The following is a 21,018-nucleotide window of genomic DNA, read 5'->3' as shown; positions in this document are numbered from 1 at the left end:
CACAAACAGATCTCGGTGAGACAAGTGACATTAAAAATATCAGACAGTCGATAAATATAGAAAGTAGTCTTTCGATATACATATATATATATAAATTTTAAGATATACACTTCTGAAAAATATTATTCATCCATTAGAATAGTACTATTAAGAGTTGAAAACTGATAATGCGGTGTACGTGAACTCGTGTTATTATAGAATCGTATCGAATACTCGTCACATTCACGCCCGCTGAAATATAATTTAAGAATACAAATGTTTTACAGCCGACTGTTTATGTATTTTATCTTCCGTTATGAACTTTACCGATTTCATTTGATAGACGCGCGTTCACAGATCATACAAACGCGCTCGAAAGCCAGAATGATTAGACTCTCATTCACTATTTGTAACTATCATACAAGTTTTGGTATGCGAGAGATACAATAATTATATATTCATAAATAGTTTTAAAATGATACTTCACATAGCTTGAATATTGAGTAGATGTATTTTGTTTATAATAAAGTTGCTATATATCGACAATGCTTAAAAATAAAATGGCAGATTTTATTTCTCAGATTGAAAACTATATTTCGATCAATTTTTAATCAGTGTTTGAATTCTCTCTGCTATAATTTATACATATACAAAAAAAAAAGGAATTGTCTTTAAGTTTGCACATTTATACATATTGCACGTTTTATGGAAATGATAATTCGGTTTATGCATAAAAAATAATACCCTAAATTACAATAAAAGTCTGTTACATACATATGTATAAAAGTAACGGAATGATATAATAATAATAATAAATACAACAATGAGTCCATCTTTCAGTACTTTACTTTTCAAAGAGCCTATATGAGATAAGTGACTCAATTTAAACATAATATGAAAAGAGATCAAAAACATTAATATGTTTTATTAGTACTAACGAACACAAGTCAAATGTATAAGTTATTTGACTGTTTGCAATACTTTAATATTCCACAAAAATGAAAAGTAATCCAAAGTGTCATGTTTTTTTTTTATAAGTATAAATAGGAAATAAACGAAAATTGTCCATTACGTAATCTCTTTACATGAATTTTACCACATATTTATTTTAAATTATATCTGTTGGTTTATTTGTAAAATCAAGTTATTTTTACATATATATTTTAACTATTCAAGTCTTTATAACAAAAAAGGAAAAATAAAAACACTGAAACAAACTATTATTTCACTCCAATCTTCAGTAACTTAAAAGTTTATAAACAAAAAGTTTTTCAATCAGTTCACTAAGCGTATGTAATATAATAATAATTTTCATACGATAGTACAAAACACTCAATTTTCACTCTTTTACAGTCAAAACTATATTTGAGCAACATTTGGTTTTGTATTAAATAATAATACTTCACTCTGATTGTATGGTAGCAATATTAAAAAACAAACTTTTTTTTTAAATATATTACAATTATATGACAGTTTCAGACATATGTTTCGTTGGAAGCTGCGTAGAAACATTAGATGATAAATCAGTAGAAGACGCTTTGGCAGAATTACAATCATAAGATTTTTTGACACTGAGAGAATCGGGAGACTGCAGAGTTATATTGGTCTGAGATGCGACCGTCTTTACAACTAACATTTTCAAGTGTGGCTTGATGATTTCCTCGTCAGAGTTATCAATGTGCTCGTTGGAAATATTATTCTGATCCAATAACTCTAGGCTTTCAGAAAGCAGTCCCGGATTAGAATCGCGTAACGCTTTAATGTCGTTTCTGATCTTTTGAGTTTTAAGTTCAAAAATATCTTGTGATGATGAGTTGGAACATTCGTTGGGGTTTTCCTGTAATTTTTTACTGTTTATGCAACTTTGATTGGAATTGTTTTCGTCTTCACTAACAGCATCCGAATTTTGTTGAGGCACTATAGGTTTAGTTAAATCCTCATTTCTTAAATGGTAAATCATATTCTCCGCCTGATACACCATTGTCGGTTGTAACATTAGTCCATGCACACCATTTGAGTAAGGCCTCATCGGTTGATATCCTACAATGATTTTGGGAAATTGCCAATGAACGGACTCTTCGCTCAGCTGATAGAGCATCTCCTCTCTGCCCGTATGCGGTGAGTTTTCGTTTTGAGCGTTGTTTGATGCACTATTTATAATATTATCAGGCGAAATGTTTGATGAATCGTTTTGAATTCTTCTACGCGACACTGCGGCTCCCTCTCTAGCATTCATTCTCATGTATGCATTGTAATTCTGCTGATTCTCTCTAGAATAAAATCTATCGGATAAATAATCGTCGTTATATTGAAACTGCCGGTTTGGGTATTCATTTGGTGTGTAAGAGGTTGCCTGGCATCGTTCAGGCGGTTGATGAATGATAACGGGGGCTCCTTGATAAGACCGCAGCAAGTACGCCTGCGAATCGTGCTGCGGACAACACTGTCAGACTTTATTGGAGCGCATTTCATAGGAATTAGGAGGACCGGAATATGCACCGGCATACAATTCTCCTCTACCGCCGCTGCTTCCTCTTCCACTACTTGGTGCAGGCGCGGACGCTGAAAACGCAACACAAAATAAGTCTACATGCATATAATACTATTCATAAGATATTTAAATACATTAAATAAAAAAAAGGTTGATGATTATTTATATTTAAATCAAGGCAATTGTTTATGTATATTTTAAATACAATAGAAATGAATTGAGTGCATTGATTATTTCAAAAACATTTGTGAGCAAATGCATTGAAACAACGAAACAGACCCTTGGGCTGTTGATAATGACCTCGACCTTCTTGATAACCTCTGTGAGGATTCTGGGGACGTCGAGAGGCACCTGGCGGTGGTCTTGATCCCCGAGAATCTCTCGAAGGTGCGTTTGGGCCAGGACCGGTCGGCCCATATTGACCTCGCCTCATTCGTCTCAATGTATTCATTGGCCTACGCAACGTTTCAGATAACCGTCTAAAACAAATCAATAATATAATTCAATTTTATTCGTACAATATCAATTCAAATTCAGTTATTATTTATTACCTTGCAGGTGGTTGTTTTGGATTACTGCTGGGTGTGTGCACTGCACAGCATTTTATAAAAAGACCCATGCATACGACAAAGCCAACTCCCAAAAGTAGTACAGCCCACCAATATTCGGTCACCCATTGGGCAACGGATAAAAGAGTCTGTCTGTTGAGCAGTAGGTTTTTCAGTCTAACTAGAGGACCTTCTGCATCAACAGCTCGGCACTTAAGGAACACATCACAATATCCCTGAGAAATTTAGTAAAAATTCATTAGATTGATAGTTTCAAAATATCAAATTAATATAATAGATAAAAAGATCAACATATTCCATGGAATTGATTTGTACGACTGTATAAATCAAAGATCAAGATATTACAATAACAATATTTATCAGACGTGGAATATATAGAGTTGTACATACTTGAAAGTTGTCACACGGAGATCCAGGACGCAGGCTGATACCTCCAGGCGGAAGACCGACAGCGGAAGCAAACTCACTTGTACTTCTGCAAGTGGACGGATCACTTCCGTTTTGGCAAGCGAGTTCACACAATTTTCTCTTGTTAATATTGGGAATGATATTTGACGTAAGGAAGCACTCGTTAAGGTTCCATTCCAAACATATAGATCCGGCACAATCTCCTCTTATACACAATTGAGTACCTACAAAGAATACGTCATGAAAACAAACCATTGTACATATTTCACAGTATAACATCAAAGACGATAAGTGTTACCATTATTGCATCTTGTTTTATCTGGCATTGGCTTAGGACTAGGACATTCGGGACTGCGTCCGTCGCACATGGAAGAGAGTGCACAGTCGCTCGCTGTGCGGCACGTAGACCTTTCAGAAGCTGGTAGAAAATGGCACGTTGGCGTACAGCACGGTCCTTGTGAAGGACTATAAAATAAAAATAGTAGGGTAAGAATAAGTATATGTATATAAATGAAATCGCATATTTTATTATTCAGAATGTGTTTCATATTGACTGTGGGGTCACTGACTACCAATTGGTTATTGTAGACTTGGGGGGTCACCACACTAGAAATTGGTGAACGAAAGCATGTCCTAATTAGCTATTCGGATCCTAATTCTGATAAACACAATTTTATGTATCGAGATTAGAATCAGGATGGCTCATCAGGAAATGCCTTCGTTTAAGTGCAAGGTCATGGTAGACAGTAGCCATGATGACTCTTTATATTCATAGTGTTTAATCTGTCATGTAAAATTGAAGTAGGACAATATGCTTGCAATTGCATAAATTTCAGTTAACAATGACAGCTATTAAAATAAATGCATGCGAGTTTTTTGTTAGTTCAAACAATAATGACCTTTATTGTTACACATTTAGTATGAAGTTTGATGTTTTATTGAATGAATGTATTACGACAATTGGACAAATTTGAATTAAACAAATGAATCACGGCAATTATTTATAAAATTGAAATTTTCGTACAGATAATTATTGGCATTGGAAAAAATATATACATATTTTTCATACCGGCAATACGGCGGCCATATTTATGTTCATGCAAATAACAAATTTTTATGTGCAGATATCAGTTTTATACCATTACATATCAATTTTTAAAAGCTATTGGACTTATATTTTTGGTGAAACTTTTGTATGTTATCAGTAGATAGCATGAACAAAATTGACGTACCTGCACTGAGTGGCATATTTTCGATTACAACCTTTAGCAGTATCATTTTTCAACTTGTCAATATCGCTGAGTATTCTCGGGTAGCAGCACCTTTCTGTGCATTCTTCATCATCATATCCTAATCAAATAAATAAATACATTATTGTTGAAAATTTTAAATAACATTAGTGAATGTAAGTAATTAGAGCACAAACCACAGTCGCATTCTTCTCCAGCCTCGACAATTTTGTTTCCGCAGAAAGCACCTGCACTGGCCGTGAAACAATTTCTTTTTTTATTGTCAACCATAGCGTCCAAAACATTTGATATGTTACCGACTGAACAAGCGGAAAATTTACTATTATTCGGTCTATCTCCACTAGTGGCTGACGCGAACATTATATAATTGCCGTTCAATCCTCCAGGTCGGCATTCATTCGGATAATCGTGCTGAAAAAATAAATAAAAAACAATCAATCAATTGTGTTAAAATTTTATACTGATTAAAAAATATGCTTATTTACAGGCGAGCCAAAATTATGACCGATCTCGTGTGCCAATGTCAGCTGGCTAACTTTAGGTGGCACTCTACTGTTGTAATTCACGAATGTTATTATTCCAGTGTTGAGAGATCTCTTTGTGCTTTGGTACATTCCCCCGATGGTTTCGGTATACGTTTTATATTTTTCGCAAATTCCTCCGGAAGCTCCACTCGCCGACGCAACCCACGCCAAACCTATTAAAAGATAAAGTGAAATGAATACATATGCACACGAATGAAAAGAAGCATTAGACCTACACAAGTTTGAAGATAATATTCAATCCAATATATTTACCAAGCGTTCCACCGGTGAAGTCACGATACGTGAAGACGTACGCTAAACAGAAATCTTCATGATTTCCCAAAGAATGTAAATTTAAAAAATTGGATACATCGATATTCTCCAAGCAAAATTGATTCAATTCGCCAGAAAACTGGTTGGGGTTGCAAGCCGAATCATCATCAATCTAAAAAGTGAATTAGAACATAAAATAAATTGAAATTTAACGCATAATTATTTACAAATTATAAACGCTTGAAATATTACCTTGATTCTTTGCACTTCAAATTTAATATTTCGGTGCTCTATCCGTCCGTCGAATTTTGTATCACGATATATATAATTCACTGCTGTGACATGATGAGCGATCAATGACAGAATTTCTTCTCTAGTTTTTTCGTCAATTTCCGATTTTTTATGATGATCCCGATGCTGCAAAACGACGATACAATATATTAAATATTCATCAACTCGTTAGAAAGTTCAAACGCGCATCGCAAAGTGACACTCACATCTGGAAAACCTTCTCGTATGTGTCTCCATATAAGTGGATCGGTCTGTATATACAGAGAACAAGTATTACGGTTGTCTTCTTTAGGTCGTGTAGCTCGCTTTTGGCGACCATTACTGTAATGATGACCTTCATTGGCTTCACGCGAATACTTAAACCTATTATGTATATCTCGGTAGCCGGACTCGAAATGGAAACTACAAATAAACAAGTATTTTGATCAATACAAACAAACACATCTATCAAACATCGAGTACGAAGCGACAACTTACCTATCGGGGTGATCGTATAAGCTCTGTTTCCACTTAGGTATACCATCTCTAATACTGTTGGCACTGTGTGGCGTACGGTGTTCTGAACTGTGACGATGTTTATCGGTATCGTCTTCAACGGCGGAATTTTGAATCTTTTCCATCCATTGAATAACATCATCGTTGATCCCGCATCCACCTACATGACCTAATAAACAAATAAAAGGAATAAAATATCGTTCAACTACAATTTATATCTGGTGTGATTTCACGATAGTATGCCAACAGTTGTTTTTAATCAACGTGAAATTGCTCTACTGCATCAATTAGCGTCGTTAGATTGCAATTATGCCATTCGAATTTAATGTAATAGATGAAGCGATCAGTATAGAAGTGACGTAATTCCGTTTTTATCTAATTGAAATATCGCAATGAGAAACAAAGAAAATTACTAGTGCCGTACCGAAGGGACTCAAAGGGTGCATTTGCACCCCCTTTGAACCGAGCAAAATATTAATATTTAACAGGAATAAATCTACTTTGTATGTACATATAATATATAAAGATAAACGTTTTATGGTTTTTCGCCATACAAATTTACATACCTAAAACCATAGAATGTAATTTAAATATTTGAATTTGCTGAATATGTGTGAAATTTTATATATAAAAGACCGTTGTGTGCGTGTATAACTCGTTTCTGATTTGGCTGTCATTAAATGTGAATTTTATTTGTATACAAATAAATTCAATAGAAAAAAACGAATGTTATGAATATCGAGCAAAGCCAGATGAAATCACTAGTATTATTATAAATAAAAAATGAAAAGTATTTTATTGTATCCTTCTATAACTATAATACCGTACATCAAAGAATTTATCTCTAGCAGACTGAATAAATTCAATAGTCAATATTACAATTGTAAATATCTCAAGCATTGATAATATATAACAATAAATAATAAGCCATCATTAAAAAGCATCTGATAACATAATTGGATACTATAAAAGCTGCCTTTTCAATGAATATGTAAGTACTAGTATAATATTCATTGCCAAATATATATAATATTCCAAAGAAATTGTATAAATATATAATATTCCAAACATATTATATAATATTGCCAAATATATAATAAAATATTCACTGCCAAATATATAAATATATAATATTCATTGTCAAATTTTCAGTCATATCTACTACAAATTGGCTTTATATTTTGATCACATTTTGAAACATGCTTCCATATATACGGATAGAAACGGAATTGAAACACTCGTCCTGTGATTAACTCAGATATATGTAAGTGCATGGTACATTTCGGTAATTGTGTAATGCTAACCACCGAGAGATTTCCGGGTTCAAACCCTGGGTCAACCTCGATTGAAAAGAATTTAATCTGAGTATCTCTGCAGTGCTGCTAGTCAGACTTGAATATTTGTGACTCTAATCGATCGTTTCCTATCAGAGTTTGCCAATTTATCTGATTTCATTGTTGAAACGGTTCTTCATCGAATTGACTAAATCATCCTACCTACTATTTGAATATGATTTTAAAATTATATATGAACAAGTTTAATACTATAGGTATCGATCAGGGGCAACCTGTAGTGGCATAGTGGTAAAATATAAAAATTAAAAAAATTATGTTCACCTTCACGGACATGAGCATAGGGATCGCTCACGTCCTGTTCCTTATAAATGACAGAGTGAAATGTGTCATTGTGATCATGCGGAAAGTAATGCTTCGCCTTTTCTACATAGTAGGAACCGTGGCGAGACATTATTTTACCCTCGAACACTCCATCCACGAGCGATCCAAAAACGGTACTGCTCCGATCACCTGAAAATGCAAAACGGATACAATTCAATATTCATACATTGCATGACATAATAAACGAAACAACTTATACCAACTCAATTCTACCATATGTACAATGTTCGCTCTGCTGTTGAGCAAACTTGGCACAAAGTTATCGAGGATATGTACACACATAGGCACAAGAGTTAATGTAAGTGGCACTTGAATTAGTCATTAAGAGTTGATAATTGGTACAATCAAAGAGAGCACACTGTTGGCACAAATGCCGTAAATGTATATTTACAGAGTAAAAGGCTGGTACATACGGAACCGACGGTGGTTTATTTTTCAGTTCAAACATATTATGTCTGCGGAGATATGGCCGGGTCGTGAAAAACGTGAGGGGAATAATGATCCTCATCAGTCTTTTTCAATTTGTGTATTCTTCTGTAAAATCGAGCCATATTTTCACAGGGCAGTCACCCAGGGTGAAGAAAAACGGGGATGACGCCGTATTTTTCGCGCATCGTCTCGTCTCCAGTGAAACTTTGCAAAATACATTGTCATGTTGTAATTTATGACCTGTGCGCATCTGGCACAACCGCCACAGATTGCTCTTGTCAAAAGCACAACAAACGAGACGAAGATGACAGTGTTATCGTGCAAAATGTGCACTGATAAACTAATGAGCGAGCGCTTTAATTACACTGACTTTTAGATTTGGATTTTAAATGGAAACTTGTTTTACGAGTCTACAATGTGTTAAAAAAAACGGGTCCACCTTACGGCACAAAATCTGAGTTGATGAAGACTCGAAAAATGAACTCGTACCAGTTAATACTAGCACAGCTCAAACCAGCAACGATATGTAAACAACAGTACGAAAAATATTCTATATGGACACATTCATATATTCCGTTATATGTACGTGGCGTAGATGTAACAGCAGGAGCCGACACGATCTATTCATATTATACAGCAGTACATGTCACCGAAACGTATCAAGTACAACCGGTTTTCTTTGGTCTTTGTCGAAATATTTACGCATGAGGTGGCGTCATAGTAGCGAGTGCACCCGTACTAACGAAAGTGTAGCCATGTAGTCATATTGTGACAATATTGACTCGACTATACGACGCAAGCAATATTGCACCATATGGTCGCGCTCTGTAATGTATGGTTCCACGACGAAACGTCTACGACAAAATTTTTACGCGACATGATGTCTACGTGTTTAAATCTTCGTCGTGTTTAACGTTTTTTTCGTTAATAAAAGTTCGTTTTTGAACATATGAATGATTTGTGTATTACATTACACGTGTCGTGTAATTATTTTGTCCGTACACATTATGTCACGTTAACATTTTGTCATAGTCGTGGTTGTTAGACGTTTTGTCGCGATACTCTAATTTAAGTATAAGCCGATGTTATCCAAAATAAACATGAATGTGCTGAAAAATAGCGGTGCTGTATAGTATGAATAGAACTAGTCTTTTCCGTGCAGTGTCGTGTCGTACCGAGCTGTTGGAAATCAATATTTTTTAAAATTGAAATTCATGCAGCACTGAATAATATAAACGAACCTTTATACTACTTTTAAATAAAACGAATTTCTACATTCAAATGTTGCATTCACTTGTTCCTTTTGTGTAACCTGGGCTATAAAGTGCATACAAATAATGCGCCGCGGAGTAGAAACAATATGCAATGCCGACTTGATTTAGTATGCAAAAAGATCAACTGTTTTCTGTTTTAATAAAACTGATGAAAGAAACAGGAATTAACAATTAGGAATTAAAAATTAGCGTCATAAAGAAGCCTTTTAGAAAATATGGAAGATGGTCATTGAAAGCTCCCAAACTATACTCGTATCGATGTAAAAGTAAATAAGGAAGGATGAATGAACTTTAAGCAAACGGATGCGACCTACAATGGATAAGTAGTTACAAATACATAGAAGAGGATTGGAGAGGCCTAAATCCACCAGTTGACGGTGAAAGGCTAAATAAAGCCGACGATGACGAGCTCTTTGTCTCGATTTCTAGTGGGATATAAATATACAGCCTATGAATCAACTTACCCAAAAGCTCTCCATGGTAAATGTGTGAAGTATCTACATTATGCGTCTCTCCTTTTGAGCCCTCCACCTGAAAAAAGACCAAAAAATATACATCAGAATTAGAATTGGATAAAATAACACACGAAGTGTGTCATCATGCATATTATACTTGTACACTACACGATGACAGCCACTATATTACAATATAGTGTAAATGTCGCGACCGAGACGGGTCAACCCTTCAGGGATGACTAAGGGGAAAACCCAGGTACATAAATACAACTGGAAAGCACATACACACGTACATCGGGATTACACAAGAGGAGAATACCACCTGCGCTTTCGGTTTCGGGATTATGCAAGAGAACGCTCTGCGCTGAATACCGAATGTGGCATTTAGTACGAAACGGTATATTTAGACTTTCTGACTTGAAACCCCACTTTTATTCAACAGCTGAAAGTAAAGTAAATTAATTACTTTTGATCTCTCAACTCGGTTACAAATACCTATTGTACAATACAAGGTATTGTGCGAAATTAGAGGGGGCGGGGGATGAGGCGAGTTTTAAACACCGCGATGACGTCATCCGACAAAGACGACGAGTTTTGCTGCAACGAGCGATCTTCTTATTTGTTTTTCCTTTGAAGACAGTGTATAAAACGGAGGCAAAGATAACAAACGGCAAAGTAGGGGGGGGCGTGAAATTGTAATGCATCGCATACACTTTCGTAGCGACGATAAATTAAAGAATACATGTTATTCGCGACACGTACTCGACAATGGAGTTGTAATAATTATCCGCTACACAAATGCCATTCGTCATTTTGCAAAAAAACAAATAATTATGGATTTATATAATATACGATATGAAACGATCGTGATTCGGCTGCTTACAGTCTGTGAATATTTGCCGAATAAAATATAATAAATTGCTTATAAATCAAGCAAGAGAAGGGAGGTTAATGTAACGTGCTTTGACCCACATATAAAATGGCACTATTTAAGCCAAAGGCCGTTTGTACACGCACCAAGTCGCCCAAAACAATAATAGGATCAACTCGTACAAATGAACCGATTTTTTCGATAGCTTTGATAAAAATAACAACCATGAAGCTATGGTAATCGGACTATAGGTAAGGTTTTGGAATTCGACCGACACGTTCAAACAAAAAGCTGCTCGATATGGAAGGCTAAGTATGATATCTTCTATTATAAAACTTAACTACAGTAAATTTTTACGCTACGTCAATTTTACGGTCGTGGATTGGTTTCAAAGATCGTGCGATTTAACACCTTTGGATTATTTTCAGTGGGGATATGTGAAGTCGCTAGTCTACGCCGATAAACCAGAGACGATGGATGACTTGGAAGCCTTCGCCGCGTTATTGCCGATATATGTATAACCCCAACTGTTCGAAAATTGGACTTCCAGATTGCGCTTTATTCGAACCAGCCGCCCGATTTCACATTTAAACACTAATGGAATAACATTATCTTCCAATAAAACCAATACCATAGCCATTAACACGTTTTTTATTTGTTTTAATTTATTTTAAAATTCTATACATCTACAAAAAAAAACACCCTTTACAAACATAACTTTGGTTCACTTGTTTGGAGTAAATTAGAGAATAATTTCACAATATGGTCATAGTTTAACGATAAATTTTTTTTTCTAAGGATTAGAAGAATAGAAGAATCCTTAGAAAAAAATTTCTATCGTTAAACTATGACAATCTTATTTCATTTACAAATCAATAAACTTAATGATCGGAGGAAAAAGGAAGGATCGAAGGATCGTCAACGATTTGATTTTTTTCTTCTATCATATATTTGAATCTGTTTTTCAACTTAAAACTCCTCTTCGCTTTACTCGATCTCTGCAGTTATTCGTAAATGATAGTAATTCTTGTCGTAGTTATTATCTCCATTCTCCCATTCTTATATTGACGAGGTATGGTGATTTGATTGATTTTTTTTAATGAGTCTGGATTCAGTCGAATTATATTTTAATTCTTTATAATTATTTTATTTGTGTGTATAAATGTATATATTTATACACACAACAATTGGTTCAATTCCAAAAGGTTCGATGACAAAATTTACCCGACAATTAGTGCACTGACAAAATGTACCCGCGACAAATGGTTCACGGAAATAACGTTCAAGCGAAAAAATATTCAAAAGTCCTAAATTTTTTCTATTCTAATGGAAAAAGTAACTTTTTATTGTATTATGTATATCTATCGCGGATTTAACTGAATTAATTTGGATACGGTTGAGAATATTGGATACGGTTGAGAACCCCTAACATTAAAACTAATTCATTGAAATCCGCGATATATATACATAATACAATAAAAATTTACTTTTTCCATTAAAGCAGGAAAATTTAGGACTTTTGAACATTTTTTCGCTTGAACGTTATTTCCGTGGACATTTTAACGCGGGTACATTTTGCCAGTGTACCAATTGTCGGGTACATTTTGTCGTTGAACCTTTTGAAAGTGAACCAATTGTCGCGTAACCATCGATGGCTTGGTGCACAGATATTGTTTGTCCATTTTTGAATTTGTATCAATTTTAAGTTTATAGATACTGGAATAAATCAGGCTTTTTCTTTCAAGGTAATTTATATATACCACATAAATTACCCTGAAAGGAACTTGAATAATTCCAGCATCTACAAACTTAAAATTCAATAAAAATTCAAAAATGGACATATGTAAAATAGTATCTATGCATCAAGCCATCGATTTTATATATTTAATTAATAAGTTTTGTGCTTCGAATCTCTCTTTGATCGATTTCTTGTTGAGAGAGCCCCAACATTCATTCAGCAACACACTAAAAAGTCACGTTACATTTGATGTTATGCTTAGATTAATAATCGCTGCATTCTTTTTAGACATGTTCCTCATGACTGAGGTTCGTGATCGTGGCGACAGACTTCTAATGACGTTTCTCCGATTATTGTTTTTGGACTTGTAGCACGAAGAGCTGTCACTACAATATACCTATAGTCTCAAGTCTGTCAAACTTATCTGGAATCAATTCTCTCCACACCATTACTCTTTTAACCAGATTTTCAGACATGTGTATTATTACAACATCCGATAATGTTGATAGGATAATAAGGTGTGAACTGAAGTTTTTCGGGTTTGATATTTGAGTACGTTAGTAGATACATGTGAATACGTAGTGTACATCTTATTAATATATACGCCATTACTAAGAACGAAGCCCAAGTTGTCACAAAACGGGGTTATCACGTAAACAGCAGTACGAAAAATATTCTTTAGTACATTCATACATAACGTATCAAGCACAACCGGTTTTCTTTGGCTTTGTGGAAAAATTCACGCATGACGTGACGTAATAGTGGCGAGTGCACCCGTACTAACGAAAGTGTTGCCATGTACATATGAATATTTTCGGAAACGTCATATTGATATAATATTGACTTGACGATATGATGCAAGCAATATTGCGCCGTATCGTCGCACTCTGTAATGTATGTGTGAGCTGAATTTGCCTTGCACTCGGCCAAAATAAGTCTGAACGTGCATAAACGTGCGCTGCTGTGTGGTATGAATATACATACATATGTAAGTAGTATTTTCCGTGCACGAGCTAATCACGTGCTGTGTTGGATAATATTGTAATGCGGAAACATGAGAGAGTATTCACTGTCTAAGTGCATTCGTGGGAAAACAATTGAGAGCCCGGATTAGGCTAACGGGACTCTGAAAATGTCTGAGCAAAGGATACGCTCACAGATATAGGCGAGTTCTCACAGATATAGGCGAGTGTGTTTATGTAAACAATATACTCGCCAGGATAGACCTTTAACTCTTCGAATGCTGACCAACGCCGATAGGCGTTGTATATTGAGTATGTATAAAGTAAGCAAGAATACTACCAGTTAAGCCTTTAAAGGTAGCATTAAAAAATGCATTGAATATGGGTCAACGTCATTCATTATTCAATTGACAACGTTTGTAAAGACTGTTTTACACCGGAATGTCTGAATTTATAACCATAGCAGTATTATCCGATGGAAATTAGATTGTGCATAATATTTTAGATTGTGAGCATTACATTTTAACAACAATGAAGATGAAACTAGTTGTGGGAAAATACATTAATTAATAGACTTCTTTTGTTTATTTTATATTGTTGCAAGATACATATATTAGAGAGTCTATACAGATCTTTACAAAACACGAAATCCTCGACGGTAGTTATCTAGGGTTTGTTTGGATTACCTACAATTTTTATACCTGCTTTATATTGGATTTCTAAATAATTCTAGTTGGAAATATTGGCGAAATTTTCAGCGTGGCGGGCTTTCAACAGAAAATACGTCAGCGCTCAAAGGGTTAAGTGCCTAGACAGGAGACATATTAATGGATCGGGGAAGCTGTGCTGTGCAACTAGTCCTTTATAAGGGGATACACACGGTAGATCAGATCATTCTGGAGTGAGCAGTGGTTCTGTGTGGACCTCTGGGATCGTTGAATAATTGCTGTGAAGCGACTTTGGCCTTTAATTTGCCTACGCAACAATATAAACAGATTTATTTACCTTAAGATCGGAACTGAAGGAGGAGAGGTCCCTCTTGAGCCGCAGATGAAACCTCTGGCCATGAGCACGAAAGTGCACATGCACGTGCTGAGGCTCTGTGGAGCGCCTGACACGTGCATGGGCATCGCGTACCGGTTGGGGCTCATAGCGTAGTGGTTCGTAGTGCGAGATGTATTCATTCAAACGTCGACGTGCCACTGTAACAAACAAAGCAAACAATTATAGCAAAAACTTTGATATAAAACCGTCGGACGTAATCGAGAGCAGGATACATATTTACATCGCACAGCTCGCTGTGCAATTAATTACGAGACCGGAGATGGAAAGATGGAGAGGAAATGACCTTTTCGAGACTGGAGCGACGGGAACGGGGGGATTTTCGATTCAAAACTCGGCCGAATGCAAGATTTGAAACTGGAAAGTTTCAGCTCGAATAATATTATTTTTGTTGTAAATCCTCGCGATAAGCTGTTCGTGCGCGAGCTGAGAAACTGTGAGCCACATATTTCGGTTTGATAAATTAACGTTCCACCTTGAAAGGATTTATATGTGAAATTATACCCACGTAAAGAAACGACCTACATATTAAAAATACCGAACAATATAGAAAACCTTCTAATCGAAATATAAATACACAATGGCTTTCGCTAAAAATAGCCGCAGAAAATCGCTCCAATTCGACGGATTGATCTTTTGTATCGTTTTGAATGGATCAAAAATGAGACGGACTGTCTTTATAAATCGACCGTATCGCTATTAGGAATCAACGCGAACGATAAAAACAATTTTGAGCGAAATACGCAAAGTAATCCTACTTATGGGCAACAGTTTAGATCCAATTTAGATAGTACGACACGACGAAAAAAGTCAAAAGCTTAAATAAAACAGAAAACATAGGTAAAAATAAGAAGAGGTTAGTAACAAGCTGGTTTCAGACTTTCAGATTTTTTGCAGACGGGATTTTAATCGATAGTGTGTATTGTTACAACTTGAAATATTGTCACTGTCAAAGTATCCGAAACGAATTCTCAAATGTAGTGCCACTTCATAGAATTCAGAACACAATTCCATGTCTATATTTTATTTCAGAAGCCTTTAAATCTGGGATCATATTGGTTGAAAAGCTTTATTGTGAACCTTTCTCGAAATATACAATTACTTTTGGAATCAGAACATCTTAGCTGACTAATAATAATCGCGTAATTATTTCCCTGAAATGAAATATCATAAACGTAAAAATAAGAACCATTCAAAATGGCGACATGGGACGCGCACTTAGACTCCAGTTGTGAGAGGCGTATCTTCATATCATTATATATATATATTTCTCCAAATATGTTTTCGATCATTGTCAAACCTTGATCAAATGTCAATACAAGAATAAAATATATACGTTTGAGAAGGCACCTGGCGGTACAGATTTGGTGTACCGGAGTACGTCCAGCGTTTTTTTATTGCACGTACAAATCTAAAAAAACACGTTCGGCGCACGACGGCGGCGTGTGTCTTTACCTTAAATCGGTTTCAATGGGTGAAAACTTTAATTGACAAGATATTTTGTTCGGTAATTTATTGCGATGATTTTTCGCAGCTACAAGCCAATAAGTATTCTAAGGACTCATTATAACTATAGATCAAATGCGTAAGCTTCATACAGCAACACATCTCATTGGTCATATAATTTTATTTTATTTTGATATAATTTTATCGCGCGATATAATTTTATTTTATTTTGAATTGATAGAGAACTATGGCGATTAAATATTGGGTATATTGAGAATATACCCCGCATCGCCTTGCATTTCACTGCCCCAATGTGAGGGGCCCATCTCATTCTTTTATCGAAAGTTACTCCTAAATATTTTATTACTGATTGCCATTTCAGACTTTCTCCAGAGGGGATTTTCATATCTGAACTTGGCTTTCTAACACTAAAAAATATCGCATCTGTTTTGGTTTGATTAATTTGAATTTTCCACTTCTGCAAAATATACATAGTTTTCATACACCGATTGAGTATTGTAAGAACGCAATAAGGTAATAAACTGTAAGTAACAAATAAGGCATACGTTGTAAATAGCTTAGACGATATGAAATCCCTCGGTCAAAAATATGTATGTATGTACATAAAAAGTCCGGATATTGCGAGGAATGGTAGTGTTTTTCCGACGCAAGGAACACACACTACATATCAACGGAAAAATGGATGCAAACACACACATATTTGATATTTGGAGAAGGGGATGAGAAATACAGACGAAGTGGGAATATAGAAGGGGAAAGATCCATTTCTATCGCATTTGCAAATAGAAAAATAAATTTAACAAAACGGCACGAGTCGCACGAGAAGCGCCAACGCCAGTGATAGGTGACCTTTTTATGTTCGGGGAGGAAGACGCTTTGAATATGCGGGACGAGAATATTCGGCAGGCGGAAGTTGTGAGTATGAAAGTCAGCTGGATTGAATAACCGAACGAACCTCGGGGAGGTAATATCTCCCCCCTTGTAGTCCCTCATCCTCTAAACCCTTTTTTATCTCCGCCCACCGAGCAATATTTTTTGCGAAGCGTTCTCGAGCAACCCTCCCAGACTAAGCAGAATCTCAATGGCTGTATCTTCAGAACATATGTAATCCTTTCTTGCCTGTACCACACGTAGTCCAAGTCGGTTTAACATCGGAACATGTATGTATCGTGTAATCGAGCTCTAAACCGATTACAAAGCAAATATTTAAAACGTGCAAGACTGTTCCTCATCTGACAAGACGATATGTACCAAGAAAGATGACGAAATTGTTTAGCTAAGCTGAATTAGTCAATACGAGCGTTGGATAGCGAGTGACCAGGAATTATATTTTTTTTTATTTTATATCTTCAAATATACTGATTCATATTTTGATGTATTCCTCATCAAAACCTCTCTGATTCGAATTATATCATTATGAAATAAAAATATTGATCAATATCAACAGAAATTATTATTTTTGCGAGAAGCCCTTGTACACGTGCCTCACAGATGCGAGTGAGAGGGGAAATTCAGTACGCTGTGCTCAACGATCAGTTTGAGAATGATATCCGTCTTAGAATGACAGATCTGCTTCAGTCGTTATTTTTTCATTTCTTGCACTTGTTTTATATTTTTCGATGTTTAATACATGATAAAATGATTTTTAAAGCTAATTACAATAATTAACCTCGCAGATTTTCCAATATTTATTACTTAAAACACACATTTTTAACTGAACGCTATTAGTTCAGCATATAAGCTAGCGGGGTTTTTTTTTAAACACAGTAAAGCTTTTTTTTTTAAACAAAAACAAAACAATTGTCAATATTTAGAAATTAAAAAATTCTAAAATAATTTGTCGACATAATAAGATCGTACGAACAATGATTTGAAGAAACGCCCTTCCTAGCTGGAAACCACACATGTCTATGCCGTACAATTCAGTGTGTTTGCGCCTTTAAGTAATCGTACTCGAGAACCACTGGTCTATAGAAGCAAGTTAAGACTAATTGCAATCACCCCTCTAATCAAATGGTAGATTGAATCCCATTTAACTTACGACAACAAGATAACCCGTTGTCTTAAAAAAAAAGTAAAAATAGTAATTTCCTTTAAGTTCATAAGCGCAATCGATCGTTGGATTTTATGGTTTACGCTACGTGTAGTATATTTACATACATGTATATGTACAAGTGACCTTTCACGCCCTTGACTAAGAAAAGAGTTCAAAATTGTAGTACTGGATTTTTTCTACTGATTAAATTTTAAGAATCCACGAATGATTAACAATGCATTAAAGCATTTAATGTCATTTATATAAATGCAACACCCACATATGTTTAAATACATTGTATGCATAATCGCGCATTGTTCGCTTATCGATCCTATACGTGTTACCGTCAAAGTCACACGCTGGGTAATCTCATTCAGAGTGAGTGGGTTCAAGTTTGTAACGAGTTGTTGCAGTCCCTCGTCGTATACAACAAAAGGTTGCATAGAGAAAATCTTCGTGGAAGGCTTTTGTACGATTAACTCGAACCTAATCAAGCGTCCCATTGAACTTTACGATTGGGTAAATGTGCTAGAAAACGACCTGGTTTTTCCCAGGACTCGGTTCAAGGATTGCAGATGGGGGGGTATGAGATCGCGTATCGTCGCAGTGCAGGACTCGCTCTAAAAGAATATTGTGTTTTGAACATGTATGGGCTACATGTATATGTATGTACATACATACATATACGATATTGCTCCTGATGTTCATCTATGTATGTGTCTCGGGAGCGTGTGTAGGGAAAGCAGGATATTGCTGCCCACACATGATATCCTCGCCTCGTCCATCCTTCAAAGGAAAAAATGAATCTTGTCGCTTTGATATACGTATTGTTTTCTCTTCATTTTACAGCGCAAACTTTTTCTTTTCGTTCTACGTTCGTGTTAAATGCTAACAAGAGTTTTAAATGGTACAAAATTGGAAATGGTTATAAATAAATATAAAACAGTTGACCTCTAAAAACGGGCGAGCAATCCCGACAATCTCAGGCTGTTCCATACACAATTGATACTACTAAATATTCTTCAGCAATATCGGTTAGATTTTATCTAGCTTAATTGTTGGGACGGATCTAATGAAATCGGCATCCTACCCCCCCCCCCTAGATTTATATTTGTAAATATACCTACTTTGAATTATGTGTTAAGTATTGTGCAAGTTTGGTCATAGGTGTCGCTTTAACCTGTTATAGTAAAAATGAAGTGTATGAAACCAGCAAAATAGCTCTGTGGTAAGGGTATATCGCTATCAACTGAGGGGTCACGAGTTCAATTCCTAGCCCGTTGCTACCGGCCCATAACCTTGGATATATGTAGCTATTTCCTATCAGAGTTTGCCAATTTATCGGATTTCGTTGTTGAAACGGTGTTAAACAAATAGGCAACCTGTCCTCATTTTTCACCATTATTTGAATACAATTTAGAATTTATAATAATATAAATTTATATTAAGTACATATTTACAAATTTGGCCATATGTATTACTTAGGGGACAAACCCCGTAATGGTATCATGGTAAATATACATTTTTAGAATTAAAATTATAATATAAAATAAATTGACGTCACACATTATATATTTGATTTGTGGTGATGGCGAAATATTTTTGCACATAGCAGGAAGAACCTATCTATGTATCTCTTAGCATGGCAAGTACACAGATTCATACCGATCATGGCGATTCCACACTAGGAGAGCCGACGCCAAATAAATGAGATAAGGCTAAGAAAATAAGGAAATTAACAGGAAGAAGACAGTTTTAGTACATCAATACATTAGTTTCATATTTTGCATGCAATCGTGCACTCTGACTGACTCGGGTGATGTATTTTTCTTCACATTCGGTCGATCTCCTATGAGACTAGCAAGAGAGATGCCGATTTTGCAGAAACCGATCGACCTGGAGTCACAAACCAAGGTCTGGCCAGCAGCGGGACTCAAAACCATGACCACTATGCTCGAAAGAATAATATATAAAGACGAAAGAACTGCTAAAACGTCATATTACTAAATAAAAGATAAACATATTTATTAAAAGATGACAATACAAGGCAAAGCAAAACAGAATAAAGAATTCTATTATACAAAGATAAGACTAACAGTTCGCGTGATAAAAAACACACTTACAGAGTACATATAATGATGATTCAACTTGAGACTGCATCAAGAACAATGGAGGTCATAACAAAACATAATTTACACAAGCTTAACGTTGTCGCAAGTGTGCTTTATTTATTCGTTCATTAGCTGTAAACTTTACACAAGCGACTTATATCATCAGCTTGATCCGGACAGAGGAGCACATTTTATATTCGAATAACAAGTGCAAAATGTGTTGACAGCTTATTAAGCTTGAAATTAATATACAGCTCGTATTACTCGATAAATCTAAACGCATTACCGAGACGTAAAAAAGCGCCAACGTCGGATTTTGTCGGGAAAAATAAAGGATGGAGAAACACAACTTTAGTGCGGGGTCGTTGTAACGCGAGTCTCGTCAACACCACCAGCAGCATCTCGGTCCTGATCAAATTAGTGCACCTAATTGGGTTATCGCCACCTCTGTTGGAGCTACGTGCGACAACACACAAACAAACCGACAACGAGCTCGTACCAAACGTGCCTCTGCCACCGTAAAGAACAATCGAAACCGAATCATCGATCGACTTCCGGATATTGGACTTATCTGACCCAATTCTTGGGGTACACTTAAATGTGAAGGACGATGAAGGTTAATGTCGATAAATTCATTGCTTCTTGGGTTCGCGTTTGT

General features: G+C 35.7%; 1 protein-coding gene across 4 annotated transcripts in view; it reads right to left on the bottom strand.

Moving 5' to 3' along the window:
• Window positions 1–21,018, bottom strand: part of kuz (zinc-dependent metalloprotease kuz) — a 73,324-nt gene continuing 52,306 nt past the window's right edge. The window contains exons 2-16 of one of the 4 annotated variants that reach the window (XM_077432843.1): window positions 14,691–14,887; window positions 10,124–10,190; window positions 7,897–8,085; window positions 6,263–6,449; window positions 5,992–6,187; window positions 5,747–5,911; window positions 5,495–5,666; window positions 5,183–5,394; window positions 4,874–5,108; window positions 4,680–4,797; window positions 3,746–3,912; window positions 3,430–3,671; window positions 3,022–3,254; window positions 2,771–2,949; window positions 1–2,541 (exon numbers count right to left, since the gene is read on the bottom strand). In XM_077432843.1, the coding sequence (XP_077288969.1) occupies window positions 2,426–2,541; window positions 2,771–2,949; window positions 3,022–3,254; window positions 3,430–3,671; window positions 3,746–3,912; window positions 4,680–4,797; window positions 4,874–5,108; window positions 5,183–5,394; window positions 5,495–5,666; window positions 5,747–5,911; window positions 5,992–6,187; window positions 6,263–6,449; window positions 7,897–8,085; window positions 10,124–10,190; window positions 14,691–14,887 (2,675 nt within the window). In that variant the 3' untranslated portion in view covers window positions 1–2,425. Of the gene's footprint in view, window positions 2,542–2,749; window positions 2,950–3,021; window positions 3,255–3,429; window positions 3,672–3,745; window positions 3,913–4,679; window positions 4,798–4,873; window positions 5,109–5,182; window positions 5,395–5,494; window positions 5,667–5,746; window positions 5,912–5,991; window positions 6,188–6,262; window positions 6,450–7,896; window positions 8,086–10,123; window positions 10,191–14,690; window positions 14,888–21,018 lie in introns of all 4 variants that reach the window. The other 3 variants (XM_077432841.1, XM_077432844.1, XM_077432845.1) reach the window with 3 other exon arrangements.

Source organism: Arctopsyche grandis, chromosome 6, assembly GCF_051622035.1.
Source record: "Arctopsyche grandis isolate Sample6627 chromosome 6, ASM5162203v2, whole genome shotgun sequence".
NCBI classification, from domain to species: Eukaryota; Metazoa; Arthropoda; class Insecta; order Trichoptera; family Hydropsychidae; genus Arctopsyche; species Arctopsyche grandis.
This window is presented reverse-complemented; position numbering and strand designations above follow the sequence as displayed.